Consider the following 27,948-nt stretch of genomic DNA (forward strand, 5'->3'; position numbering starts at 1 on the left):
TTGGCTTCACGGGTGACAGAACAACGCGCGCTAGCTAGCCATTGGCATTATATGAGAAAATGTCTAAATTGGAGTTGTTGAGAGTGATTTTTAACCAACGATGTACAGGCGCTGCAGATGCCATATTCAGAGCCGTTGCAAAAACGATATCAGAGTACCAGGACAACGTTTATCTATCGAAAGAGGACAACGGCCGTCTACAGGGGCTGCTTGACGTCATCCTGAAACCTGAGATAAAGTTGTATAGAGCAGGTTTGTTACTTTCTCAGTATTCATTTTAGAAACGTTTGTAATGTTGAGGATTTAATTCAATGCAGCAGGAAGCTAGCCTAAGTAACGTGGCTAGAAAACCTTTGATGTGCCTACAGCTAGCAAACTCGGCAGCCATGTTGAGTTGCAGTTAAACATAACCAGGGGTTGTCACTAGTCACCACAGCCAAAGTCAGTCGGCTCTATTGTAAAAATGAATGAAAACAAACATTTGTTTTTTGGTATTAAAGGTTAGGTATAAGGTTAGCATTGTGTTTAGGGTTAGGTTTAAAATCCGATTTTAAGAAGATAAATTGTAGAAAAGGCGGGGTTTATGACTTGGAAACAGACCGTGGAGCATGTATTGCTACAGTGTGGGCAGTATCAGAGGGAAAGAGAGAGGCTGAGATCTCGAATGAGGGAAAAGGGGATACAGGAAATTAGTTTAACGAGTATGTTGTCATTAGATATAGTCTCATACTTGATCTTTTTTAAGAGCAACGGGGATGGCAGATAGGTTTTAGTTTCTCCAGGACAGTAAATGGCGGTAATGCACCATATAACGTTGGATGCCAACCGGCGATAAATCACACCAAATAAGAAGTTTATTACTTTGGTTGTGGTAACTAACTAGTGACGACAATATGTCGGGGGGCATCTTCATTACCCCGATGCTGTTGCAAAACAGTTATTAAACAGAAGTAAATGAAACGGTGAGGGACCTGCCAGAATTTGTCAAATAGAAACTCTCGTTTGCTCTTTCTTCCGTTTGGTTTTTAAAAAACGGTTAACGGTTTCCGAAATGAAAACGAACCAGATAAACTGTATGAGGAGATGCTTTTCTTCTCCCTAACAATTGGATTTGATATCCACAGAGCAGAACGGCGGGCTGTCAAGCTCCAGCCTGTTCCTCTCTTTGGATTGGTAGATATATCTCGTTATTTGAATACTTTTTGGAATATTTGATGAGGGGTTTTGAATAGAGGTCGGCCGATTATGATTTTTCAACACCGATACTGATTAGTGGAGGACCAAAAAAAGCCGATACCGATTAATTGTCCTATTTTTATTTATTTGTAATAATGACAATTACAACAATACTGAATAAACACTTATTTTAACTTAGTATAATACATCAATAAAATCAATTTAGCCTCAAATAAATAATGAAACATGTTAAATTTGGTTTAAATAATGCAAAAACAAAGTGTTGGAGAAGAAAGTAAAAGTGCAATATGTGCCATGTAAGAAAGCTAACGTTTAAGTTCCTTGCTCAGAACATGAGAACATATGAAAGCTGATGGTTCCTTTTAACATGAGTCTTCAATATTCCCAGGTAAGAAGTTTTAGGTTGTAGTTATTATAGGAATTATAGGACTATTTCTCTCTATACGATTTGTATTTCATATACCTTTGTCGATTGGATGTTCTTATAGGCACTTATAGCTTCCGTCCCTCTCCTCGCTCCTACCTGGGCTCGAACAAGGAACACATCGACAACAGCCACCCTCGAAGCAGCATTACCCAAGTAGAGCAAGGGAAACAACTACTCCAAGTCTCAGAGCGAGTGATGTTTGAAACGCTATTAGCGCGCACCCGCTAACTAGCTAGCCATTTCACATCGGTTACACCAGCCTAATCTTGGGAGTTGACAGGCTTGAAATCATAAACAGCGCAATGCATTGCGAAGAGCTGCTGGCAAAACGCAGTAAAGTGCTGTTTTGAATGAATGCTTACTAGCCAGCTGGTGCCTACCATCGCTCAGTCAGACTGCTCTATCAAATCATAGACTTAATTATAACATAACACACAGAAACACGAACCTTAGGTCATTAATATGGTTGAATCCGTAAACTATCACGTTTATTCTTTCAGTGAAATACGGAACCATTCCGTATTTTATCTAACGGGTGGCATCCCTAAGTCTAAATATTCCTGTTACATTGCACAACCTTCAATGTTATGTTATAATTACGTAAAATTCTGGCAAATTAGTTTGCAATGAGCCAGGCGGCCCTGACTCTGCGTGCAATGAACGGAAGAGAAGTGACACAATTTCACCTGGTTAATATTGCCTGCTAACCTGGATTTCTTTTAGCTAAATATGCAGGTTTAAAAATATATACTTCTGTGTAATGATTTTAAGAAAGGCATTGATGTTTATGGTTAGGTACAGTCGTGCAACGATTGTGCTTTTTTCGCAAATGCGCTTTTGTTAAATCATCCCCCGTTTGGCGAAGTCGGCTGTCTTTGTTAGGAAGAAATAGTCTTCACACAGTTCGCAACGAGCCAGGCGGCCCAAACTGCTGCATATACCCTGACTCTGTTGCAGAAGTGACACATTTTCCCTAGTTAAAAGAAATTCATGTTAGCAGGCAATATTAACTAAATATGCAGGTTTAAAAATATATACTCGTGTATTGATTTTAAGAAAGACATTGATGTTTATGGTTAGGTACACGTTGGAGCAACCTTTTTCGCGAATGTGCACCGCGTCGATTATATACAACGCAGGACAGGCTAGATAAACTAGTAATATCATCAACCATGTGTAGTTAACTAGTGATTATGATTGATTGATTGTTTTTTATAAGATAAGTTTAATGCTAGCTAGCAACTTACCTTGGCTTCTTACTGTATTTGCGTAACAGGTAGGCTCCTCGTGGAGTGCAATGTAAATCAGGTGGTTAGAGCGTTGGACTAGTTAACCGTAAGGTTGCAAGATTGAATCCACAAGCTGACAAGGTAAAAATCTGTCGTTCTGCCCCTGAACAAGGCAGTTAACCCACCGTTCCTAGGCCGTCATTGAAAATAAGAATGTGTTCTTAACTGACTTGCCTAGTTAAAAAAATATTATTAAAAAAAATCGGCAAATCGGTGGCCAAAAATACCGATTACCGATTGTTATGAAAACTTGAAATCGGCCATTCGGATTAATCGGTTGACCTCTAATTTGTAGTGGCTGTTTAGACTCCCCTGGCCCATAGACTACTTTCAAGGTGAAGAGCCAACTAGCATTACATTGTGAAAGGCTAAACTTATACTTCAACAGGAACCCCATTGTTTTATGTCAGAATCTATCTACACTGTCAGTTGAGGATGAAGCGTTGCCTGATATAAGATGCAAAGACCCATCTCATCAGCTTATACATTCTAACTTCTCTTTTCTCCTTCCCTTCAGATTTTGAGCAGTTCATTGTCTCTGAAGTGGAGTTTCCCCCTGAGCAGCAGCACTTTGAACAAGAGTGGAGCCCTGATCTGGGGCAAGATGACTGGAACCCCATACAGATTAAAGAGGAACAGGAGGAATTCAGTATCATCCAGGAGGAGGAAGACTCTGTATTCACTCCTGCCTGGGTGAAAAGTGAGTATGATCAGTACTCAACTCAGTCCTCACAAACTCATAGTGAAGAGTACAAAGACAGAACAAAACCTAAGGAAGTGGATTCTTCAAAGCCAACCAGTGGCTCTCGGCCCCAGTCCAAATCGAGGAGGACACAGACCGAAAAGGGAAAAAGCTTTATCAGCTCCAAGGGTACAAAATCAATGGATCTGAAATCACCAGTGCAAAGGAGGCGTCACACAGAAGATAAATCATTTTGCTGTAGTGATTGTGGTGAACGTTTCACTCAGATGGGAAAACTGAATTCTCATAGGATCATGATACACTCCATAGGTAATCAGTTTCGCTGTGATGAATGTGGCAAATGTTTTGCTCAGTGGGGATATCTGGATTCTCATATGAGGATTCACACAAGGGTGAATTGTGGAAAAGTATTCACTCAGTCTGACCGCTTCAAACCCTCCTTGACCACTTTGAAGGATCGCACAGGAGAGAAACTTTATTGCTGTGGTGAATGTGGCAAATATTTTTCTAACACTGGGTCCCTGAATTATCATAGGAGGTCGCACACAGAGAAGAAATCGCATCGCTGCCATGATTGTGGCAAATGTTTTTATACATTTATGGATCTGAATATTCACAGGAGGATTCACACAGGGGAGAAACCATATCGCTGCCAGTTCTGTGGAAAATGTTATAATCAGCAGACTTCTCTAAGTTATCACATGAGGAATCACACAGAGACATCTTGTAACTGTCATTATTGTGGCAAATATATTCGTCATAAAGGTAATCTGACAGCGCATATGAGGATTCACACGAGGAAAATCAGATAATTGTTTCTATAGTAGCAGATCTTTAAACACTGGCGGTCACAAGTGCATATGAGGATAATCAGATGAGCAGTAAACTATTTTGCTGTCAGGATTGTTGTAAATGGTTCACTCATTCCAATCTGAATCGTCTGGGGAGACAGAGGGGAGGAACCACATTAATACCATGACTGGCAAATCTTTCACAACTGCCTTTTGACACTGCGTATGAGACATTCACACATTACACGTTTTCTGTAGAAAATGCTTTAGTGCCAGAAGTGCATTGAATAGTCATCTGAGAACACACAGCGAAAAACAACCTTCAAAGCCTAAAGGGTCACCTGAGGACACACTTGATTGACCTTTACTCTGGTAGACCTGAAGCCTGATCTCTATTGAAATCAAATTGTATTGGTCACGTACACATATTTATCGGATGTTCTTGCTGTTGTAGCAAAATGCTTGTGTTCCTAGATCCAACAGTGCAGTAGTATCTAACAGTTCAAGAAATGCCTTGGGGGTGTGTAAGAAACAAAGGATCCAATTCGGGAAAGTCGTATTACTGTTCGTAATGCTGGTGAGTTACCGCCGCTCTGATATCCAACAGTACTTTCCGGCTGTATGTAATAACACACAAAAGAATTCTGGGCTAATAATGTAAGAAATAACACACACACACAAAAATACTGCCAAGTTGCTTAGCTAGAAGCAAAGCTGCCATGTCTGTCGGCACCATCTATGCATAACTATAAAAGGCCATAATCAGGACATATTCTGCTTAACCTGTCATTTTCCATTCTGTATTGGCTGTAACTTTCATTAAGTGTGAAGTTGTATTTTTCCACTGAGATCAGAACTTGTATGGTTAATTGTGTAGCCCGTCTCTTCCAGAAACAATTTTGTGTGCTTCATTGTTCAATATCACCCATCGTCTATAATGATGCATGTATGTCTCGTTCAGAATTAATACTCTTGTCACTCAGAAGAATAATTTGCCTTCGAGCCATTTGCCATTTTAGCAGTTGTATCTTGAAGAGGTTGCTGACTTTGCAGAGCGATCTCACAGTAGGCCTACTGTTTGCAACATGAAATACTTTTTCTGAACTTGATGACCGCCAACTGACTTTGTCTCTTTTCACACAGAAATCTTCATTGGAGCTTTCAAGGCCATGATACACTTGGAATTTGTTGAGGTAGTGTTGCTACTGTATCATGGGCTTAAGAGTACATATGGAGAGAAACCTGACTGTGTCCTGTGTGGGGGAAGGCCATCACAGAAGATTGAGGCACATTTTGTAACTTCCACCTGTTGTGTGGAGACACGCCACAGTTCTTAATTTAAAAGTCATCCAGTTTTTCAGAAGTATCTGATTACAATATGTTTGCTGGTAATGTAACTGATTAGTTGCATAAAGAGAGAATCAGCAAGTTAAAAAAATCTATAAAATCACGTTAAACAAAACAACATAAGGACAGACTAACCATTTGAAGTGAACTAGACAGGAAATAAAAGCTACAACAGTAAAGCCTGTGTGAACTTGAATGTGTGTATGGGGGGGGGGGCTGCACTTCTAACAGCATGGTCACCCATGAAGCAGAGCCTGGTATGAGGGATGGGGGGGGGGGCAATGCCAGGGGAGCAGACTCGGGCGGCTGAGTTTTGAAGTCTGTCCCGTGTTTTGGCAAGGAGTCCGTAGAATATGGGGTTGCAGTAGTCCAGGCAGGATAAAACCAAGGTGTGAATGGGGATTTCAGCAGTGGGGTCAGTAAGAGAGGGTCTCAGTCTTGAAATGTTTATGAGGTGGAAGAAGGCCAACTTGGTGATTTTACTTCCCAAAAGATTCAATCAATATCAAGAATGAACAGCATTAGGCCAAAATGAATGTGGAAATAGTCTTGGACAGAAGGAAGGCACTATAATCTGGAAAGTATGTATTTTGAATTGATCAATAAAATAATTCTGATTCATCACCCTGAGAGACATTCCAAAACAAACCGGAATCCCTGTTTTTAATAACGTGAAAACAGACTTTGAACCAGAGCTGTGAGTTTCCTATAGTACTCTGTACTGTTTAATAATTACATAATTTAAATCAAACTTGATTCACTTAAATGTACGCCTTTGCTACGCACTTCAGTAGTTGTTATTCAGACTAACCTTATGTAGGTGAGCAATGAGATTTGTGGGTATGGCTCCCTTGCGCGCACTGAATACATTTTGTTCAACCCCAGAAAACACCCACAGAGTGGCAGAATCAATTGATCAAGTAATTTGTTCGAAACAAAATGTCTGTTCATTTCTCTAAAGCGATCCCTTTAAATAATGTGTACCTTTTTTAAATTTGAATTTGATCAGCACAAGACTAATCTAGCCTACGGAGAATGCGTTCAGAATATGGAGATCAATGAAAGATAGCCACAAAAACATAGGAATATTTGTGTCTGTTTCAGAACCCATGGGTAGATTTAAAAACCCTCTGATATTACACATTTATCGTAAAGTAAGTATTGATGAATCCTAGGTTACTTCACGGAAAAATAGGGTTGGAGAGCTTTTATGCATAAAATAAAACTATGGTGTGTACATTATTAGGATATAAATTAACCCTGATTGCCCGCACTGATCATGGAACTAAATCTTGCGCTGCATGTCAAGTTCAAACTATAATGATTAGGTCTGCACTCCATTATTGTTTTCTAAGTCTACATGTCCCGATTTATACGAGGCCTTCATTAAATAATATACACTATTACTAGCGACCCTCAGTAACAACCACAAGAACGTGACAGCGTTTACAGAGGAAACAAAGTAAGGTAGGCTAAACCAAAACAAGGTAAAGGAATTACACGAAATGTAGGGTACCAACTGAAGGGGTTAAATAAGTGGTTAATACTGACGGTCACTACCTATATAGCGGCGAATAACATTTGACAGAAAACAAATAGTAGGAAACAGGAAATGTCGTAGCATATAATTAAAGCATTCACAATACGTACAGAGAGAGCAGTGCAAAAAAGGGAATTAAGTTACATTTACATGCGTAACTCAGGTCTGAATTACCCCCAATATAATGTTTTACGAAATTACATCTATCACACATCTAGAGCATGTATTATCCAGAGTTTACTTCACTTTTTTTTCAGTTGTCCAAACCCTGCCTTTTAATTTCCATCTTCTGACGCAGGTCAGCGTTTTTCGTTATGAATCTTGTTCTGGAGGCAGCTCTGCAGAGTGGTTACTAGCTCGCACAGCCACAAACTCATACAATCAGATTTGACCCTAACCTTAAATTAAGACCAAAAAGCAACAACAACAAAAATTCATTCATTTTTTTCAATATAGCCAATTCTGACTTTGCAGCTGGCCCATCTAGCGGGAATCGCTCAATTCTTCCTCAAGGACAATACTCAACCCAATAAACGTCAACCGGCTCTTCTGGCAGATCTTTGTCTAAATATTTTTCTTCTGTTTTAGTCCTGTTCTTTCTTTGTGGACTTTATTCATATGTTTTAACAGCTTAGCCTTACAACTGAATATTTTCCCACAGACAGAGCAGCTGTATGGTTAGGTTCCCCTTGACACTGAAGCTTTTCCCACAGTCACCACAGCTAAAATGGTTTCTCTCCTGGGTGAGTCAGTTTGTGCACATTCAGGTGCCCCTTCTGATAGAAGCTTTTCCCACAGTCACAACAGCTAAATGTTTTTACTCCCGTGTGATTCAGTTTATGCATGGTTAGGGGCTGCTTGTGATTGAAGCTCTTCCCATAGTCACCACAGCTAAATGGTTTCTCTCTTGTGTGAGTCAGTTTGTGCACATTCAGGTGCCCCTTCTGATAGAAGCTTTTCCCACAGACACTACAGCTAAATGGCTTCTCTCCTGTGTGAGTCCGAACATGTTGGGTTAGGTTCCCTTTGCGATTAAAGCTCTTTCCACAGTCACCACAGCTAAATGATTTCTCTCCTGTGTGAATCATTATGTTGAATCATTATCATTGAAGTTCTTGCCACAAAAGGGGCAGGTGCAGGTTTTCCCATTGAGACAGTCTGACATGGGCCTTCAGTTTCCAGGTAGAGTTGCAGCATTTCTAGCAGAATTGGCATTCACTGGGTCTCTTCTTGGCGAGAGTCACATGCATCTGCAGGTCAGATTTTAGAGCAAACGTTTCAGAGAGTTTTTATAGCTGTGGTGCTGGGTTTGGAACAGTGTTTCTCCAATGGTGAGTTGTGATCCAATGGTGGGCTGGGGTCTAATGTTGGGCTGCTGTCAAGTCCTATTGAGTCGCTGCTTTCGGCTGTGCTGTGGCTGGATGCATTGTTTTGATTATTTGGAGGGTCACAGGGAATGTTGAGAGCCTTAAGCGGAGTCACAGTGCCAAAAGGTGTGAGATTCACTTGTTTAGGGTCACACACTCTGTTCTCCACAGTCTGGATTTGAGAAGGAATCAAGGGCTGAAGTGGGTCTTCCTGATCACATTCACTTGTCACACAGGGAGGAGCGAATATGGATTCTTTGGTATCAAAGAGTTCTTGAAGCGGTTCTTCCTCCTGACTGGTCCCGACTTCCTCCTCTTTAATCTGTGTGGGCTCAGTGTTCTCCTGCCCTAGACTAAGGCTCCGCTTCTGCTCACAGTGCTCAGGGAGAACCTCCTCTTCAGAGACAGCAGGAGAGAGCTGCAGGATGTCTGGAGGGAAGGAGATGAGGAGTAGAGGTTATACAGTCTTTACACATCAGGGTTGGGGTGAATTCAAATTAAAAGGTTGCAATCTCCAGTTCAAACCATAACAAAGCCCACACCCCGCCATTGTTTTGGTTTAGAGCTGAGGGATGGGGCTCATTAAAAATGATAGTTTTAACCATGTTTTAAGGCTATACTGTTTTTGATAACAATCACATTGTTTAGAAACTCTGGTAAAACAAGCTTATATTTGGAGGTCTGATGGGGTACGACAGTTGAAGTAAGCTTATGATGCATTATATTAGGGTTATGGTTGGTTATATTCTTCAAGATTCAATGAGTATATACACTGAGTGTACAAAACATTAGGAATACTTTCGTAATATTGAGTTGCACCCCCTTTTGACCTTAGAACAGCCTCAATTCGTAAGGGCATTAACTCTATAAGGTGTTGCAGTTTTTTAGACAAACCGGCTACCCAGTTCAAAGGCACTTAAAACAATTGTCTTGCCCATTCACCCTCAATGGCACACATACACAATCCATGTCTCAAATGTCTCAAGGCTTAAAAATCCTTTATCCTGTCTCTTCCCCTTCATCTACACTGAATGAAGTGGATTTAACAAGTAAAATCAACAAGGGATCATAACTTTCACCTGGATTCATCTGGTCAATCTATGTCATGGAAAGGAGTGTATAATTTAGGTGTTCCTAATGTTTTGTACAGTCAGTGTATAATTAGTTTAAACGTTTTTTGAAAACATTTACAAATTGCAGATTGCCCCTTTAAGACAGTAAATTCTAGAAGTCAATTGAAATTCCAATTCAATCATTTAAAAACTATAATCTTTTTTTGATAACTTCTCAAATCTATTTCAAAACATATGATTCATTTGTAAAACTAATGAGACATTTGGTTGCAGCACACACAAAAAAGTGGGTGAGGAAACATGTTTTAATTAAGCAATAAGGCACAAGCGGCAGTACTATATAATGAATACAGTCATGGGTAAATGGCGTTGTTCGGCCTGACGTGAAGCAGTTATTATATAGAATGATATATATTATGTAGACATTATATAGCACTGACTCGCATGCGTTATTGCTTTTATAAAACAATTACCAACATATTGGTCAGGTTGTCAATGCAACAGACTTGTGCGTGTCAGTCGCATTTTCGTTTGTTTTAGCTTTTTTTTTCTATTGGCATTTACTTGGATATATCCATAATAATGTTGATGCGTGATTTCGCCTGGCTGAGAAAAATGTATGTCTCGTCTGGACACTTCACTTTTTTTGGCACAGGGGAAATCACAATTCTAGAGTGAAACATCCTTTCCGAGGTCAGACAGCAAAGGCAAATGCCGCGTTCACGTGCTATCAGAAACCTGGACCCTCAGAGTTAAAACTGACACTTTTTAGCGTATAGCTTCCTATTGTTTGAATCTATTACTTACCAATTGGGAAACTCATCTTTCTACAATGAGTTAGTAAGTCAGACATTTGAGTGTCCTAGTTCCGACTAGCACGTGAACGCAACATTATAGTAACCCCCGCTGTTACAAACCAAATGGTAGCTTAGAAGCAAGGATAAATAATGCGCGAGTCGAGATACATTTAAGAGATGATTCAGACAGCAACATGATCTCATGAAGTGGAAGCGCAGGGATTCAGATGGAACTGTTAGCAGGCAAATGTGTGCCTGTGTCTGCGAATATAGCACGGCTTGGAATGCTGCTCGTCCAATCAGCATTCAGGATCCATACAACCCATTTTACAAGTCCACAGGAAGGCGCAGCAGGGTATGTAATGAAAACTTGACAGGTCAGTAATTGTTTTTACCGGAAAGCTAACCAACTAGTCAGCGATCTAGGAAACACTTCAGAGAAGAGGTTCAAGTCTCTTTTTAACTAAATTAAAACGGATATACCTCGTTATTTAAGAAAATAATAAGGTGGCCACTAACTTGGGACCTTATGCCGATGGAAATAGGCTAGCCGATTATAGTAGTATTTCCAAAGAAATGTCAAACATGTTAATTGCTAACCATTAGCTAAGATTTTTACGACACCATAATCACAAAACATTAGGCAGGTTTTTATTGGCCCAGGTTTATACGACAAACTCAATGTCACAAAAAATACACAGCTATATCATTTTTTTTAAAGATCAACAAAAATTGTATCTGTAGACGGGTGGATTTTTCTTTTGTCTAACTTTATTGCGACAAATGATTATAGAAATGGGATTTTTCAAATAAATGATTGCCTAATAATAAGGTTAAGTGATGTCATCACTTATCTAACTATAAATTAGTACATTCTTGCGTTCTATCCATCCTCGCTCTTGCGAGACATGAAGCAGATACACTACATGTCCAAAAGTATTTGGACACATGCTCCTCGAACATCTTATTCCAAAATCATGGGCATTAAAGGAAGTTGGTCCCCCCTTTTTATGCTATAACAGCCTCCACTCCTCTGGGAAGGCTTTCCACTAGATGTTGGAACATTGCTGCGGGGACTTGCTTCTATTCAGCCACAAGAGCATTAGTGAGGTTGGGCACTGATGTCTGAGCGATTGGGCCTGGCTCGCAGTCGGCGTTCCACTTCATTCCAAAGGTGTTTGATGGGGTTGAAGTCAGGGCTCTGTGCAGGCCAGTCAAGTTATTCCACATCGATCTCGACAAACCATTTCTGTATGGACCTCGCTTTGTGCATGGAGACATTGTCTTGCTGAAACAGGAAAGGGCCTTCCCCAAACTGTTTCCATAAAGTTGGAAACACAGAATCGTGTAGAATGTCATTGTATGCTGTACCATTAAGATTTCCCTTCACTAGAACTAGGGCCTAACTCAAACCATGAAAAACAGCCCCAGACCATTATTCCTCCTCCACCAAACTTTACAGTTGGCACTATGCATTGGAGCTGTTAGGGTTCTCCTGGCATCTGCCAAACCCAGATTTGTCTGTTGGACTGCCAGTTGGTGAAGCGTGATTCATCACTACAGAGAACACGTTTCCACTGCTCCACAGTCCAATGGCAGCGAGCTTTACACCACTCCAGCCGACGCTTGGCATTGCGCATGGTGATCTTAGGCTTGAGTGCTCGGCCATGGAAATCTATTTCATGAAGCTCCAGATGAACATTTCTTGTGTTGATGTTGCTTCCAAAGGCAGTTTGATACTTGGTAGTGAGTGTTGCACCCGAGGACAGAATTTTTATGGGCTATGCGCTTCAGTACTCTGCAGTTCCATACTGTGAGCTCGTATGGCCTACCACTTCGTGGCTGAGCCGTTGTTTCTCCAGCAGGGCAGAAATTTGACAAACTGACTTGTTGGAAAGGTGGCATCCTATTAAGGTGCCCCATTGAAAGTCACTGAGCTCTCTGTGGAGATTGCATGGCTGTGTGCTCGATTTTATACACCTGTCAGCAATGGGTGTGGCTATTTACCCACTAATTTGAAGGGGTGTCCACATACTTTTGTATATATAGTGTAAGTGGGAGAGCATACAGGCTGTCGCAAATTTGCCTAAATGGGTAATGGAAACACTTTAACCACATTTTTCTTTTGACATTCTAGCTTTTTGAGAACTTTTTTTGTGAGCGACTTCATTACTCCAGCTGTTTTTATCGACACAACACATATCAATGGAAACGCTCCTTAGCAGGCAATTGTCGGGTGGATTTTTCTTTTGTCAAACATTTTTAATTGCGACAAATTATGATGGAAACTGCGTTTTTCAAAAATTATATTTGCAGAAGGTATGCAGGGCACGTGATGTCATCACGTAACTATAAAGCTCCAGTTCACATTTCATTCTAAATACCTACTGCTTGCTAAATATTTTTTCAACTATAAAAATGTTTCTTTGCAGGACCAGGCTTATCCTGACTTAATAGAATGCTTGAATTGTTCTGCCTTGCTTTTCGGGTTAGCTGGATGCAAGTTTCACACAGCATGTATGTACCGTGGTGATACGTTAGAACATGCAAATTATTTGGCAGATGTTAGTTAATTATTGCATTCTGTCCATGCTGGCTATTGCGGGATACCGGAGACATTACCACAATAATGGACTAAAAGGAACCTATGAGCCAATGTATGCTTGATCTGAAAATGTGGTCGAAAGCGCCGCATAGATGGTGTGAGACAAACGCGGAGCCTACGAAGGCACAGAGGCCAAATTGAGCTCTCTACCACATCTCCGTGGACCTCTCAAATGTTGTAACGATGTGGAGGGCTTCGTGTAGCTCCGCATTGCCATGATTCTATGGCGGGAGGTCCTGTATGAACACAAACTCACTTCCTCCACAACAGCTCTGCACTATTCAACAAAGCGCAAGAAGTATGAATGCCCTGACTTCTGCAGAATCATTCAAGCCCATTTTCCCTCTCCTCGACGCCTCTCTTCGGTTACCTTTGACCTTTTTCTCCGCTACAGTTTTCTCAACTGCCTCGAAAATCTCGACAGCAGTAGCCATTAAACGCTCATTTAAAAACACGCAGCAACTGTAGCTGAGACATTTTCAGTCGACTGAGAGTTGAGTAATCAGTGAGTCAAGGAAACAATGGTGGTGACAAACAAAACAAACCCGCTCCAAAGGTTATTTCAGGGATTGAAGCGAGCGATCCCACTCGCTCCTTTTTTTGGTCCATATACTGTCAGTGAACTAAGCAGACCAGACACAGCTGCCATCGCATTGGTGCCTATGGGAGAGACACCCCATAAGGCTTAAGCAGACAGGAACTGTGAACATAAAAAAAGGTCAACCTACTGAGTAAAACTTCTTCTTTTCGGATGTAATGGTGTTCACGCTAACTTAATGTGCATGCCGCCACTAACTGTAGTGAGTAGGAGAAAATGTTTTATCCATTGCTCAAAGGAAAAATAAGAAAACATACAAAATACAAATAGATAAATAAAACATCCCACTCCTTCAGTCATAGTCCAATCCAAATCACACCCTACACAGGCTCAGGGGCCTGGGAGGGTGAATCATCTTCAGTCAGTATTCCCTACAATGTTTCAGCTGTAATTCCTGAATATCCACAAACCTTGCAGCTGCAGATACAATGTCTGACTTCTTGCTCGTTTGGGCAGTACAATTAATCACTTGCGCAAGAAATCAATGAATCTGTATCCTTCAACTGATGAACGAGATTCTGAATCTCAACTCGCTGATGGGCATCCACTGCCATAATTCCTCAGTTCCACTCGCTCCTTCAACAATTTCCTGCCCCTCTGTGTGAAATGTGAAAGGCATGTATGAGATTATAACACATTAGATCTGGTAAAAGATAATGCAAAGAAAAAACCAACCGTTTATTTTTTTATTTTTTTTGTAGCATTTTTGAAATGCAAGAGAATGGACATTATTAATTATTCTAGCCCAGGCGCAATTTAGATGGCAGCACTGTATGTGCAGTTTTAGAGTGATCCAGTGAAGTATTGCATATGTATATTCAAAATGTTGCATTAAGACTGCCCAAATGTGCCTAATTGGTTTAATCATACATTTTAAAGTTCATAATTGTGCACTCTCCTCAAACAATAGCATGCTATTCTTTCACTCTAATAGCTACTGTAAATTGGACAGTGAAGTTAGATTAACAAGAATTTAAGCTTTCTGCCCATATCAGATATGTCTATGTCCTGGGATTGTTTTTTGTTTCTTACAACCTCATGCTAATCACATTAGCCTACGTTAGCGGACGGGACACCGATCCTGAAGGTTTAATTTAATTAACCATCTTTGTGAGCTCAAATGGATCTCCCAGAAATAGATAATTGTTCATACAAGACAAAAAAACTGATGTAGAAGCCTACATGAGAAATAGCTTGTAATATTGGTAGTACACTGGGGCACCCAGGGGCGGACTTAGTGATTTGGAGGCCCCAGGCAGAGTCCAGTTTAATCCCCCCCCCCCCACTGCCCCCGCCCCTCCTATATACTATATTGGGTTTTATAGTAAAGACGTAATTTAACTATAAAAATGTATTACCTTTTAATGTGCCATGAACACAACCTGTCACGATGTTTTCATCTGATTGTTAAGCAAATCAGTTCAAAAAGTAGGTTACCTTTGCATGTTCATGTAAAATAAATCCAGCATCCGCCAACTTTCCTTCAATTCGCATGTGGCTGAAACTATATCACCGGAGAAAACATCCAAGCGAGAAAAACAGCGCCCCTCTATCTTATATGACATGCCATACTTTTTGGCCAGACAGCATCAGATACATTGGCTACACACACTGACGACGATGGCAGAATTATCAGCAGCACCTGTCTTTTTACTAAAGGTCAATTTTATTCGTTTTTTCAAAATTCATTACATGTTAAAATTTAAAATCAAATTTAGTTAAACTTAAAAAATAATCAATCCAACTTAAGTTAATCAAATCAAAAGAACAAACAATTACCAGATGCATTCGTTCAAATAATATGTAACAATTATCAGTCTGTCAAGTCAGTCATGGTTGGTGGTGTGTTTGTCTTTGTGTGGGGGGAGGGGTGGGGTCTGAGCTGGCAGTTGCTAGATGAAGGTGGTAGTTGTAGGACGGTGCAGTGTCCAGGGTTTGTGTTAGTGTTGGGGCTGGTACTGGGAAACTTTGGTTGGTGTTGGTGTTGGGGCCGGGTTGGAGATCGTGCTGGTACCAGGGCTGGAAAACCATGGGTTGGTGCTGGGACTGTGGGCCTGGGAAAGAACAGGAACTGGGAACTGGTGCTGGGTCAGGATCTGTAGAGGGGAGGAAAGACAACCTGATGAGCATAAGGTGAATGCACCAATTTGTAAGGCGCTCTGGATAAGAGCGTCTGCTAAATGACGTAAATGTAAATGCAAACACACAAGTGCGTCCTAGACCCAGAGGTCAATGGTGGTGCTTCCTTGTGGCCTGCTTGCTCCGGGTGAAGGTGTGATCTTTGGTCCCTCCTCCACGTCTCGTCTGGTGGTCTGGTGCTGAGACTGGTGCTGGAAACCGGTCTCTGGATTGGTGCTGGGACTGGTGCTGGGTCTGCAAAGGGGAGGAAGGACAACCTGAGGACCAAGCAGCCACGCAAGGGAGCCCTAGACCAGGTGGCCAGTTGTGGCACTCCCCTGTGGTCCCCTCATTCCGGGTTGAAGGCCTGGTGTTTGGTCCCTCCTCCGCACCTCGTCTGGTGCTGGGACTGGCCAACGGGATCTGGATTGGTGCTGGGAATGGTGATGGATCTGAAGAGGGGACGAAGGACACCTTGAGGAGCAAGCAGGCAAACAAGGGAGCCTTAGACCCAGGGGTCAATGATGGCACTCCCCTTTTGTCAGCTTGCTCCTGGCGAAGGTCTGGTGTTTGGTCCCCCCTCTGCCCTCTTGTGGTGTTGGATGGTTCCTAGTTCTGAGCTGGTGCCGGTTCTGTGAAAGTGGGAGGTGGGGAGAGAGGGGGGGTAGATCATTTGTCCATCGGCTTTGGTTGGTGCTGGAGGCGTGGTCAGTGGCGTGGGTGTGGAAGAGGAGCGATGTGGCGGCGAGGCTGGACACTGAAGACCAGAGGACGGGTCTGGGGTTTGTCTGGGCGGCTCGGGGGGAGGTTTAATGTTTATGTCGTTCCATCTTACCACTCCCAATACTGCTTTCGCCTGGTTCGGGTCTCTATGGAAATCTGTGATGGCGTGATCCCTGAGAAGGATGGTATTACTCCTCCTCAAGGTTGTTCATTCCACGGTTTGTTGTTGGTAGACTCTGGTGTTCCTTGTCTCCCACAGGAGAGACATGGTGCCAATGATCCTCCACTGCTGGCGGAGCTAGGCGTTGCTACATCCACCTGGAGGACCGTTCAGGATGTTCTCCGCTGTCAAGCGAGGTAGGGTTAGCAAACTGTTGGGGGAGACAGAGAGAACAAACAGGGCCCATACCCGCCTGGCCACAGTGCCCTCAACAAACAGGTGGTAGATGTTTTCAGTGTCAGTGCATCCGTGCATCCGTGGGGGCAGTTCTCTGTACGTGGTATGTACCTTACATACATACATTAATACCCTAATGGGTAGGCAACCATGAACTACCATCCATGAGATGTATTTTCTGTTTGTTTGTGATGCCGTGGTGATTGACGTTTACGGCTGAACTGGCTCTCAGGTGGGCGATGGTGTTCTTGGAGCGGCTGTGGGCCATGATGTCCTTCTACTTCCAGGATGCCAGCCCAGTCGTGGGCATACCTGTCCTAAAAGCGAAATCTCTCCACGTCCTGTACAATGCCTTCGGAAAGTATTCAGACCCCTTGACTTTTTCCACATTTTATTACGTTACAGCCTTATTCTAAAATTGATTAAATAGTATACTAAATAATAACTACTAAATAATCTACACACAATACCCCATAATGACAAATCAAAAACAGGTTTTTAGACATTTCTGCTCATTTATTAAAAATCAAACACTGAAATATCACATTTACATAAGTATTCAGACCCTTTACTTAGTACTTTGTTGAAGCACTTTTGGCAGCGATTACAGCATCAAATCTTCTTGGGTATGAAACTACAAGCTTGGCACACCTGTATCTGGGGAATATTGGATGGGGAATGTTGGTGCACAGCTATTTTCAGGTCTCCAGAGATGTTAGATCGGGTTCAAATCTGGGCTCTTGCTGGGCCACTCAAGAACATCCAGAGACTTGTCCCGAAGCCACTCCTGCTTTGTCTTGGCTGTGTGCTTAGGGTCATTGTCCTGTTGGAAGGTGAACCTTCACCCCAGTCTGAGGTCCTGAGTGCTCTGGAGCAGGTTTTCATCAAGGATCTCTCTGTACTTTGCTCTGTTCATCTATGCCTCGATCCTGACTAGTCTCCATGCCACTGAAAAACATCCCCACAGCATGATGCTGCCTCCACCATGCTTCACTGTAGGGATGGTGCCAGGTTTCCTCCAGATGTGACTCTTGGCATTCAGGCCAAAGAGTTCAATCTTGGTTTCATCAGACCAGAGAATCTTGTTTCTCATGATCTGAGAGTCTTTAGATGCCTTTTGGCAAACTCCAAGCTGTCGTGCCTTTTACTGAGGAGTGGCTTCCGTCTGGCCACTCTACCATAAAGGCCTGATTGGTGGAGTGCTGCAGAGATTCTTGTCCTTCTGGAAGGTTCTCCCATCCTTACAGAGGAACTCTAGAGCTCTGTCAGAAGAACCTTGGGGACCTTCAATGCTGCAGACATCTTTTGGTACCCTTCCTCAGATCTGTGCCTCGACACAATCCTGTCTCGGAGCTCTACGAACAATTCCTTTGACCACATGGCTTGGTTTTTGCTCTGACAGGCAGGTGTGTGCCTTTCCAAAACATGTCCAATCAATTTAATTTTCCACAGGTTGACTACAATAAAGTTGTAGAAACATCTCAAGGATGATCAATGGAAACAGGAAGCACCTGAGTTGATTTTCGAGTCTCATAGAAAAGGGTCTGAATACTTAGGATGTTAAGGATGTCTGGGACCCCCTTCCCCCCGTTCCACCTGCTTTGTACAGGGTGCTGCGCTTGAGTCGCTCCATCTGACATCCCGACAAATGTGAACATCATGCGTTCTATCTTTCTGGTTGCTCTGTCTGGGGGAAAACACCCTGCCTAGGTACAGGAGAATGAGGAGAATGATTGCCTTCAAGAGCAGGATCTTACCCGTCATTGTGTGGGACCATGCGCTCTATTCGCAGATTTTCTGTTGGACATGGCGGATGGTCTCCTCCCAGCTGATGGAGCCACCTCCATCCCTCTGGAAGGTGACCCCAAGCGCTTGATGTTCTCTGTTTTGACAGGGAAAGAGGTGTTGAGAGTCTCATGCCAGTCCTATGACAAGCACAGTTCACTCTTACCCCTGTTGATGAGGGTGCAAGTGGCTGCACAGTAGTCGTCCATCACTTTTGTTGCTGTGGAGATGGAGCGACTATCTACCGACGATGGTGATGTCATCCATGTATGCCCCAGCTTTAAGCCTCTCCCCATGGGCCCCTGGCATCTGGTAGACAGGGATTCCTATTGTTGACCTTATCTTCTGGAGGAAAGTCTCTATGTAGATGACATACAGCAGTGGGGCTAAGGGGCAGCCTTGGTGTAGGCCGGATCTGATGGGGAATGGGTATGTGAGTTTTTTTTTTACCAGCACTCGCTTGTGATGATCTGGTAGCATAGTTCCGTCCAGTGGATGAGGTGTTGGGGGAAGTTAAACTTGGTTATCACCCCCAGCAGGAAGCCATGGCTAACCCTGTCAAAAGCTTTCTCCTGGTCAAGGCTGAGAATGCCCAGAGGGGACCTCTGCTCCAGCTCTCTGGCCATATGCCACCCCTCTAGCTGGAGGAGGCTAAGACGTTGGAGGGACTTGTTGTGGTTTTCAAAACTGGCCCTCTTTTCCCTAGCTTTCCTCCCGCCCTATTCCCCTGAAATAGCCCTTGGTCCTGGCCCTGACCATTTCCCACCACTCTATCGGGGAGTCTGGAGAAGGATAGCTTGACTGCTGGGTCCTGAAGGATAGATGTATTCATCATCCAAGACCTCCTACCTACTCTCACTAGGTCTTCCCAATCTATGGACACTGTCAGGTTCCTGTGATCTGAGAAGTGCACCGCCTGGCTTGTCAGGGAGCACATTTTCAGACCTGGCGAGAGCAAGAACATGTCAATCCTGGAGTAGGATGCACCGAAGGAACTCACCCACATTGGTGTTGGAGGGGAGGTGCCACCAGCGTCTGTTAGGGAGAAGTCATCGATTATTGATTGTAGTTCCTGTATGCTACGGTCTTTCCTGGGCCTGCTGCGGTCTTCATCTCGGAGGGCACAGTTGAAATCTCCCCCCAACAGGATGCCCACTCCTGGAGGAGGTAGATGTCTGCCGGGTTATTGGAGGTGTCCCAGGACAGTCTGTCGTCTGTCTGGGAACTGGATGCTTCTTGTGTTAAGGGTGGATATTGTCAGGGGCATAATGGGTTATGAAGATGGTTCGGGTCAGGTGTTGGCCATTGAAGATTTGGATGAGGGCTTTTAGTGGATCGGTGGTGCTGGATGGTGGCCCCTCCCCTTGGCTGTTCATGGGTCTTGACGTACCTCCCCTATAACTGCCCGGTGGCCCCCTAACCTGTCCAGATGGAGGAATGTAGGGTGATAGGAGGGGTGAGAGGTGTGAAAATGGCTCAGGGGGTCTGGACTGAGGCTGGCTGGCATGCTGCTGTTGTGCGGGATCAGGCGCAGGGAGGGCTAAGGGGGGTGGATTTGAGTCTCTAAGGGCCAGGGGGAGGAGTCAGGGGCAGTAGCAGGTATGGTAAGGGGGTCCAGGGGAAGTTGGTGGTTTTCATGTAACTGGTTTCTGAGACATCTTGGGTGGTTGGTTGTGCAGTGCCTGTGGAAAGGTCTGGGTTTTCATTGTTGTTGTCTGGTGGAGGGTTGGGATTTGGATTCGTGGGGTTGATGGCATTGGCCCTTTTCCTGCTGGCATAGGAACTGGGTTCTGAATAAGTGTCCCGCTTTCTCGTACAGGTTGCAGGGGCGTGTGGAGGTACAGTATGAGGTGGGATGGTTGTCTTTACAGATCTTACAGATGATGGTGGTGCAGGCTGCGGCCAAATGGCCCAGTTGGCCGCAGATCCTACACAGTTTGGGTATGCCGTAGTAGTGGATGGAGCATCTGTTGTTTCCCAGCGTTATGGTGCTGGGGACTCCGCCCACTCTGGTTGGGTCCGGTCTTAACATTACTAGCCATTTTCGTGCCCCTGTCCAGACGTTGTCTTCATACAGGACCCTCCTAGCTACTGAATTGACAGTGGCGAACCTGCTTAACCAAACTTGTATGTCATAGTCCTGGATGCATTCATTGTGAAACTGTACAGTAACTACCTTGGATTCTGTGTCGGAAAGGCTCTGAGTTTGTTAAACAGTGCTGAATCTTTGTAATGAATTTAGACAAACTGTTCTAGTAACTACGGGGTCTTGAAACTGGCTTCGAATTATTCCTGTGGCCCTGGGGGTTTCATCAGGCAGTTCAGGTAAGACTGCACAAAGCCCATACCTCTTTGGAGAACTGCCCTGCTGAAATCCATGGTTTCTGGTCTAGCGGTTGTTGTTGCTGCTCCCCGGTGTTTGGTGGCTCCGTACTCGGCAGTCTCCTCATTGGGGATTAGCATCAGCCTCACCATGTTGTAGCGGCACATCACTCCTGGGGTCATCCTGGTCATCTTGTTCAGGTGGGTGGTGGTGTTGTTTTGGGGGGTCTGTGATCCTGCAGAGGGAGGAACGACAAACCTCAGAGCAGGCAGACACACCTGGAAGCCCGTGACCCCTAGGTCAATGGGGGGGTCTCTCCTGTGGTCTGCTCACTCCAGGCATAGGTTGGTGTCTTTGGTCCTTCCTCCGCTCTTCTGGATCTGGAAGAGATGCTGTCTGGTCTGCTCTGGGTGGTTGGCAGTCAGCTGGTCCTGGTCTGGTCTGTATTGGTGGCCTGAGGAGGGCAGATGGGTAAAAAAAAGGACAGGGGAGGAGGGCTGCAGACCAAGGGTAGAGGGAGTAAGGCTTGACCCTGGCAGCACTCTACTCGCCTCAAGGCCTGCAGTCCGTTGTCTCCTCCTCAGGCAGCTGGTCCGTTGCTGGTTCCGGATGCCGGGGGGTTCCGGGTGGTCAGTGGACTGGAGAGTCAGGTCGGGCCACGGTCAAGCCACTGTTACCCTTCTGCTTCCCCAGTCCTTCAGGTGTTCTCTGCCTTTTCCGCTTGACCAGAAAGGCAGCGCCAGCCGAGGTCAAGCCACTGTTACTGTTGCTGCCTCCTGGTCAGTCCAAAGAAAAGGATAGAATAGAGAGAGTAGGGAAAGGGACAGAACCCCAGAAAATCTCAACCATGCAGGGTTGTGCGTAATGAAGAGAAACCAGAGTTGTGTCTTTTTACTAAAGAAATGCGTATTGCATCCCCATCATCACATTTCATTTTTTGGTTGAAATGACGTGGAAACATCGTTGATTCAACCAGTTTTTGCCAGTGGGTTATGACTGAATCTTTTGATGTATTCAAAGATAGCCACACTATACCAGTAGATACATATTAGTACATACGCAAAATATATAAAAACAAATATTTGGAATCTAGGCCCATGGTATGTCTTTTTTTTTACCCCAATATCATGGTATCCAATTGGTAGTTATAGTCTTGTCTCATCACTGCAACTCCCGTACGGACTCGGGAGAGGCGAAGGTCGAAAGCCGTGCGTCCTCCAAAACACAACCCAACCAAGCCGCTTCTTGACACAATGCCCACTTAACCTGGAAGCGAGCCGCACCAATGTGTCGGAGGAAACACCGTACACCTGTCAACCGTGTCAGCATGCACTGCGCCCGGCCCGCCACAGGAGTCGCTAGTGCGCAATGGGACAAGGACATCCCTGGTGGCCAAACCCTCCCCAAACCCTGGGCCAATTGTGTGCCACCCCATGGGTCTCCTGGTCGCGGCCGGCTGCGACAGAGCCTGGACTCGAACCCAGAATCTCTAGTGGCACACAGCTAGCACTGCGATACAATGCCTTAGACCACTGCGCCACTCGGGAGGCCATGGTACATGTCTTAACTTAGTTTGAGAAAAGCTAAGGGATTAGTCAAAAGATGTCTGAGTCAGATTTTATGTGCCCATTTAAAACGCTGTAAATCCACTCCACAGTCATCTATGAACTTGAAACTTGTCATCACTATCATGGACATACTTAACATGAACCACACTGAATTTGTTACTGATATATAAAAAAACAAGGAAACTAGTAACAACTCATTGTTTGCATGTATGCTCAAAATAATTTCCTCATGAACCTCACTTCAGATTCACTCCAAATGTTGTATTTAGACTCATTATATCCATCTTTAATGGTTTTGAAAAACAATTGTTGCTGCATTCAAATATGCCCGCACTGTACCTATAGATGCACGTTAGCACATATGCTAATGCTAAAAATACTCTCATGAACCAGAAGTCAGATTGACTCCAGATTTTATTTTATAAAGACTCAATGAATTCAACCTGTAATGAATTTGAGAATGATTAGTTGGTATAAAAATTTGGTATATAAACCTTATGTATATTTTATGAGAACCAAACTTAGGTGGCACCAGACCAGTTGGTGGCACTATAGATGTCATTGGCATCAATGGCACCATAGGATACTAGAGCAATAACTATTGATGAAATGGACTTTGTCTCGTGCAAATTAATGTTAGATTTAAATTATGAAGACAAATAGTGTGACATATATCTTGACATTAGTATATCTGTATAATCACATATTGTTGCCATAGATTTAAGCGATTTAAGTGAAAACTAACTTTGCCACTCAGGAACATTCACTGTCATCTTGGTAAGCAACTGCACCCACTGGGTACAGACGTCAGTTCAATGTCTAGTTTCATTTACATTTGGTTGAGTTGTCAACTAACGTGAAATCAACAAATATTGTCACCATGTCATTGGATTTAGGTTAAAGGTTACGTAAAAAAAATCTCTTACATTGATGCCTTATTGCAAATCCAATCAGTTTTCCATGTTGATTCAACGTCATCAAATTTCTTTTGTTGTTGTTGAAATGACGTTGAAACAAAGTTGATTCAACCAGTTTTTGCCCAGTGGGCAGTGTAGATTTGGCCTTGTGTGGTAAGTCAGGAGTTCCCAAACCTTTTCACTCAGGCCCCTCTTCCAGGATTGGGAAACATACCCATACCATGATGCTTCCACCATCATGCTTGAAAATAAGGAGGCAGTTACTCAGTGATGGGTTTTGTTGGATTTTCCACAAACGTAAGGCTTTGCATTTAGTCCAAAAAGTTGATTCCTTTGCCGTGTTTTCTTGCAGTATAACTTTAGTGCCTTGTTTCATACAGGATGCACATTTTTAAATATATATTTGTATTCTTCTTTTCACTGTCATTTAGGTCATTATTGTGGAATAACTATAATGTTGTTGATCCATCCTCATTTGTCTCCCATCACAGCCATTGAACTCTGTAGCTGTTTTAAAACCACCAGTAGCCTCGTGACATCGGTGACATCCCTGAGTTGTTTCCTTCCTGTCCTGCAGCTCAGTTCAGAAGTACGACCGTATCTTTGTTGCGTCTGGGTGGTTTAATACATCATCCACAGCATAATTATTAGCTTGGCCATGGTTAAAGAGATATTCAATGTTTAATTTGTTAATGTTACCCATCTACCAATCACTGCCCTTCTTTATGAGCTCCCTGGTCTTTGTAGTTGAATCTGTTCTCGAAATTCAACACTTGACTGAGGTACCTTACAGATGTTATATGTATGGGGGGACAGAGGAAGGGGTAGTCATTCAAAAATCATGTCAATCCCTATTATTTCACACAGAATGAGTCCATGTAAATTAATATGTGATTTGTTGAACTAAATTTTATCCCTGAGCTAATTTAGGCTTGCCTAAACAAAGGAGGTGAATACTTATGCAATTACATTATTTTAGTTATTTAATTTGTAAACATTTGTAGAATTTTCTTTTCACTTTGACATTATGGACTATGTTGTGTGGATCAATGACACCAAAAAAATCACAATTAAATCCATTTAAATCCCACTTTGTAACACAACAAAATGTGAAAAGAAATCAAAGCGGGGTGAATACTTATGATACTTACTGTAAAACCAGGGTCCAGTCAACAGACTAGTCCTTAAAATACAAAAGGTTTGAGGCTCCTGCACCAGAGAGAAGCTGAGTGAAGTCCCAGGTCAGTTCTTCTTTATGGGCTTTCATCAAGCAGGAGCATCACTGTCTATTATGTACCCCTTTCCTGATCAATTATCATTTAGGGATTCCCTTTTGTGAGACTTCACATTGGTATGAAACAAATGCATTAAACCACATGTCATCTATAAAATACTAAAGGCATGAAAACATATTTATATGGCATCTATAACTCCCTGTCATAGTGATTTGCTGGTGGCAAAATAATGATATTGTTCTCTGATTACGTGTATTGTGCTTTTCCAGAGGAGGAAGTAGAGGCTGAGGCTGTTGAAGAGGTGGCTGCAACACCTAAAGCTAAAGTTATATTGACACTTCACTGTGAATGATGTAAAGTCACAACTATCACCGTTACCGGTCCCACTATTACTTGTTCTACTATTGCTGATGTGGTACGTGCTGCAATTCATGGCCACATAATGAAAGACAAGGGTATTTTGGATCTGTCAACAGGTAGGGGGGAAAAAAACACCAAAGACTAATAAATAAACATTCATATTTTACATGATGAGATCAAATGTTGTACTTCAGCAAGGTCATACTCCTGCCAATATCAACGCCTTGGTATTAAGATGTCAACTCATTTTTATGTTTGATCATTGTCTTCACAGCCCCACGTAGGTTCTGCCCTGACGGATGGTTCAGCTACCAGTCCAAGTGTTTCATGTTTGTGAACACTCCTCTGTCTAGCTGACTAAACTCAACTCCACGGTGAAGGAAGTCTCTGACGAACTCCCATCAACTACATTGATTCTCCCAAGGTCAAAACTTAAAAGAACGTGTAGCAGGAAGATCGGAATGCTGTGAACCAAGAGGTCGTGAGTTCAAATTCTAGGTGAGGACATAATTAATTATAATTACTGTATAAATGAACATCCACAATGTAATCATGTGTGTCAAATTTGTAAGTTGAAAAACATTGTATGTTAAAAGCACTGTGTGTGTGGGTGTCCCTAACCTTGCCAACAGACAAAGAGCTGTAACTAGATCAGTGGTACACCAATTAGGGCCTTGATTGGCTCGGCCACAGTAACAATGGGTGGTGTGTAAATAAACGTTTTTTTTGAGGGGACAACATTTCTTTGGAACCATCAGGCGACAGCCTAAAAAAACAAAGATGACCCAGGAACACGCTGGAAATGAAACAAAAACCTCCAAGGGACCATGACAAAACATCCTATGTTTTAAACGTCATCAGACGCAGGAATGTTTTCGCAAAGGTCCCATGAAAACATGTCTAGAACATGAATATCTTATATTCTGAGAACATGGCAACCATGTTCTGTGTGATGTTGATGGAATATTCTCCTAACCCTCAGAGAACTGGATACATGAATGTTCTTGCAACGTTCCCAGGAAACATGTCTAGAACATTAGTATTGAATATTCTGAGAACATGGTAACCACATTCTGGGTAAGTTCTGTTTGAATGGTCTCTTAGAAACAGTCCTTGCACATCACTGGAACGTTCCTATGAAAACGTTAAGGGAATGTACTCTAAAGTTGTGGGAACGTTTGTTAGCTGGGCATTTCCTTGTTGAGATTTAATTGGCACATGCATTTATTCTGAATTCCCATCTTAGAGCAACAGCAATGAGCAAACAGTTGGTGGTTGTATTTGATTAACGTTTATTGAAAAAGTATAGATTTCAGGAAACGAAGAACTACAGAGGACAAACATAGGTACAAGGCAAGCGTTTCATAATTTACATTTTTTTTTAAATGATTGACCTCAGGCTAATCGATGTAGTCGGAGCTGAATTCCACAAAGCCTGGTCTCTGCTCAACTCTGTTGTTGGAGTTCATCAGAAACTTCATTCACCATGGAGTTGAGTTTAGTCATCTATATAACGCACGCCCTGATTTAATTAGTGTCTGAGCGCTTGACATGAATTTATTAATACGATAGCAAATTGTGGACTTTCAAAATGTCTGTGCGTTTTTGTTGTTGTTGGTATTTACTGAAATAATCACTATGCTCAACCTTTTTTTCATGTGCAGGCCTAGTGTGTGTGTGTGTGTGTGTGTGTGTGTGTGTGTGTGTGTGTGTGTGTGTGTGTGTGTGTGTGTGTGTGTGTCTCATCTCCCCCCTCTCCTTTCAGTAACACTGCAACGAACTGGGCACCAGCCTGGCCTTCGCCGGCTCCTCGTCTGAGTATTGTTACCTGCAACAGATAACAAGAACAGCCAACAGAGCCACCGCCTGGATCGCTGGATTCGACCTCGGGGTGAGAGAAAGGGTCCCCTGACAACGTGGCGTGAGCAGAACGTTTTTGAACCAGAGTTTTTCACTCAGGTCACATGCAAAAATAGTTCAGATATTTTACTCATGCAGCTAGGCATGATATCAGATCTGTTAGTGGTAAGGGACAGTAGTGCAGCTGTAAGTAGCCTAGTGGTTAAGAACGGACAGTTAAGAGCATTTGGCCAGTAACAGCAACTGAAAGGTCGCTGGTTCGAAACCCTGAGCTGACTAAGTGAAAAATATGCCATTGTGCATTTGAGCAAGGCACTTAACCCTAATTGCTCCTGTAAGTCATCTGCTAAATTACAAAAAAAAGAAAGTGGGTCAACCGTTCAGGAATTTACTACCACAGCTGGTACAGCCAGAGCACTGCAACCAGCAACTACTTTATTTATTTAACCTTTATTTATGTTACCTGAAAATGAATGGCAGGTAGCCTGGTCCCAGAACTGGATGACGGATAAAATACCTAAGATGACACATTTTTGTTTTCCTTTTGTAGTGGTCCAGGGCTGGAGGAACCTCGCATGTGGCACACAATACCCATTCATTTGTGCATGTTAGACCATAAAATGCTTCACAATGTTGACTATCTTGTTTGCAACACACAATTCATGAATGAAGAAGATTTCTAACTGCTTTGAACATTTGCATTATTTTACTGCAAACTTTAAATAAATACTTATACTGGTCTATATACTTAAACTGGTATTATTGTTTAAGTAATTTTTTTGTGTGTGTGTATATATATATATATATATATATATAACATTGTACGGGCTAGTACTTTCAGGAAGATAACAGTATTGTCTACGATCATCTATGGAACAATATGACAACAAAAAACATTGGATATGGTGCTTTTAGTTGACAGCATAAA

General features: G+C 42.9%; 1 protein-coding gene across 2 annotated transcripts; it reads left to right on the forward strand.

The window, feature by feature from the left end:
* Positions 1-27,944, forward strand: LOC115196060 (zinc finger protein 723). 2 transcript variants are annotated; one of them, XM_029756561.1, is made up of 4 exons: positions 1-252; positions 3,431-3,613; positions 25,435-27,051; positions 27,571-27,944. In XM_029756561.1, exons 1-3 carry the CDS (start codon positions 60-62, stop codon positions 25,515-25,517), a joined length of 459 nt encoding a protein of 152 aa, XP_029612421.1. In that variant the 5' UTR covers positions 1-59; the 3' UTR covers positions 25,518-27,051; positions 27,571-27,944. The 2 variants fall into 2 exon arrangements, with proteins under 2 accessions (XP_029612421.1, XP_029612420.1); XM_029756560.1 differs by lacking the exons at positions 25,435-27,051; positions 27,571-27,944 and adding an exon at positions 5,551-5,933 and having other exon boundaries at positions 3,431-4,984.
* The last annotated feature ends 4 nt before the right edge of the window (positions 27,945-27,948 follow it).

The sequence above is a fragment of the Salmo trutta genome, chromosome 6 (assembly GCF_901001165.1).
Source record: "Salmo trutta chromosome 6, fSalTru1.1, whole genome shotgun sequence".
NCBI classification, from domain to species: Eukaryota; Metazoa; Chordata; class Actinopteri; order Salmoniformes; family Salmonidae; genus Salmo; species Salmo trutta.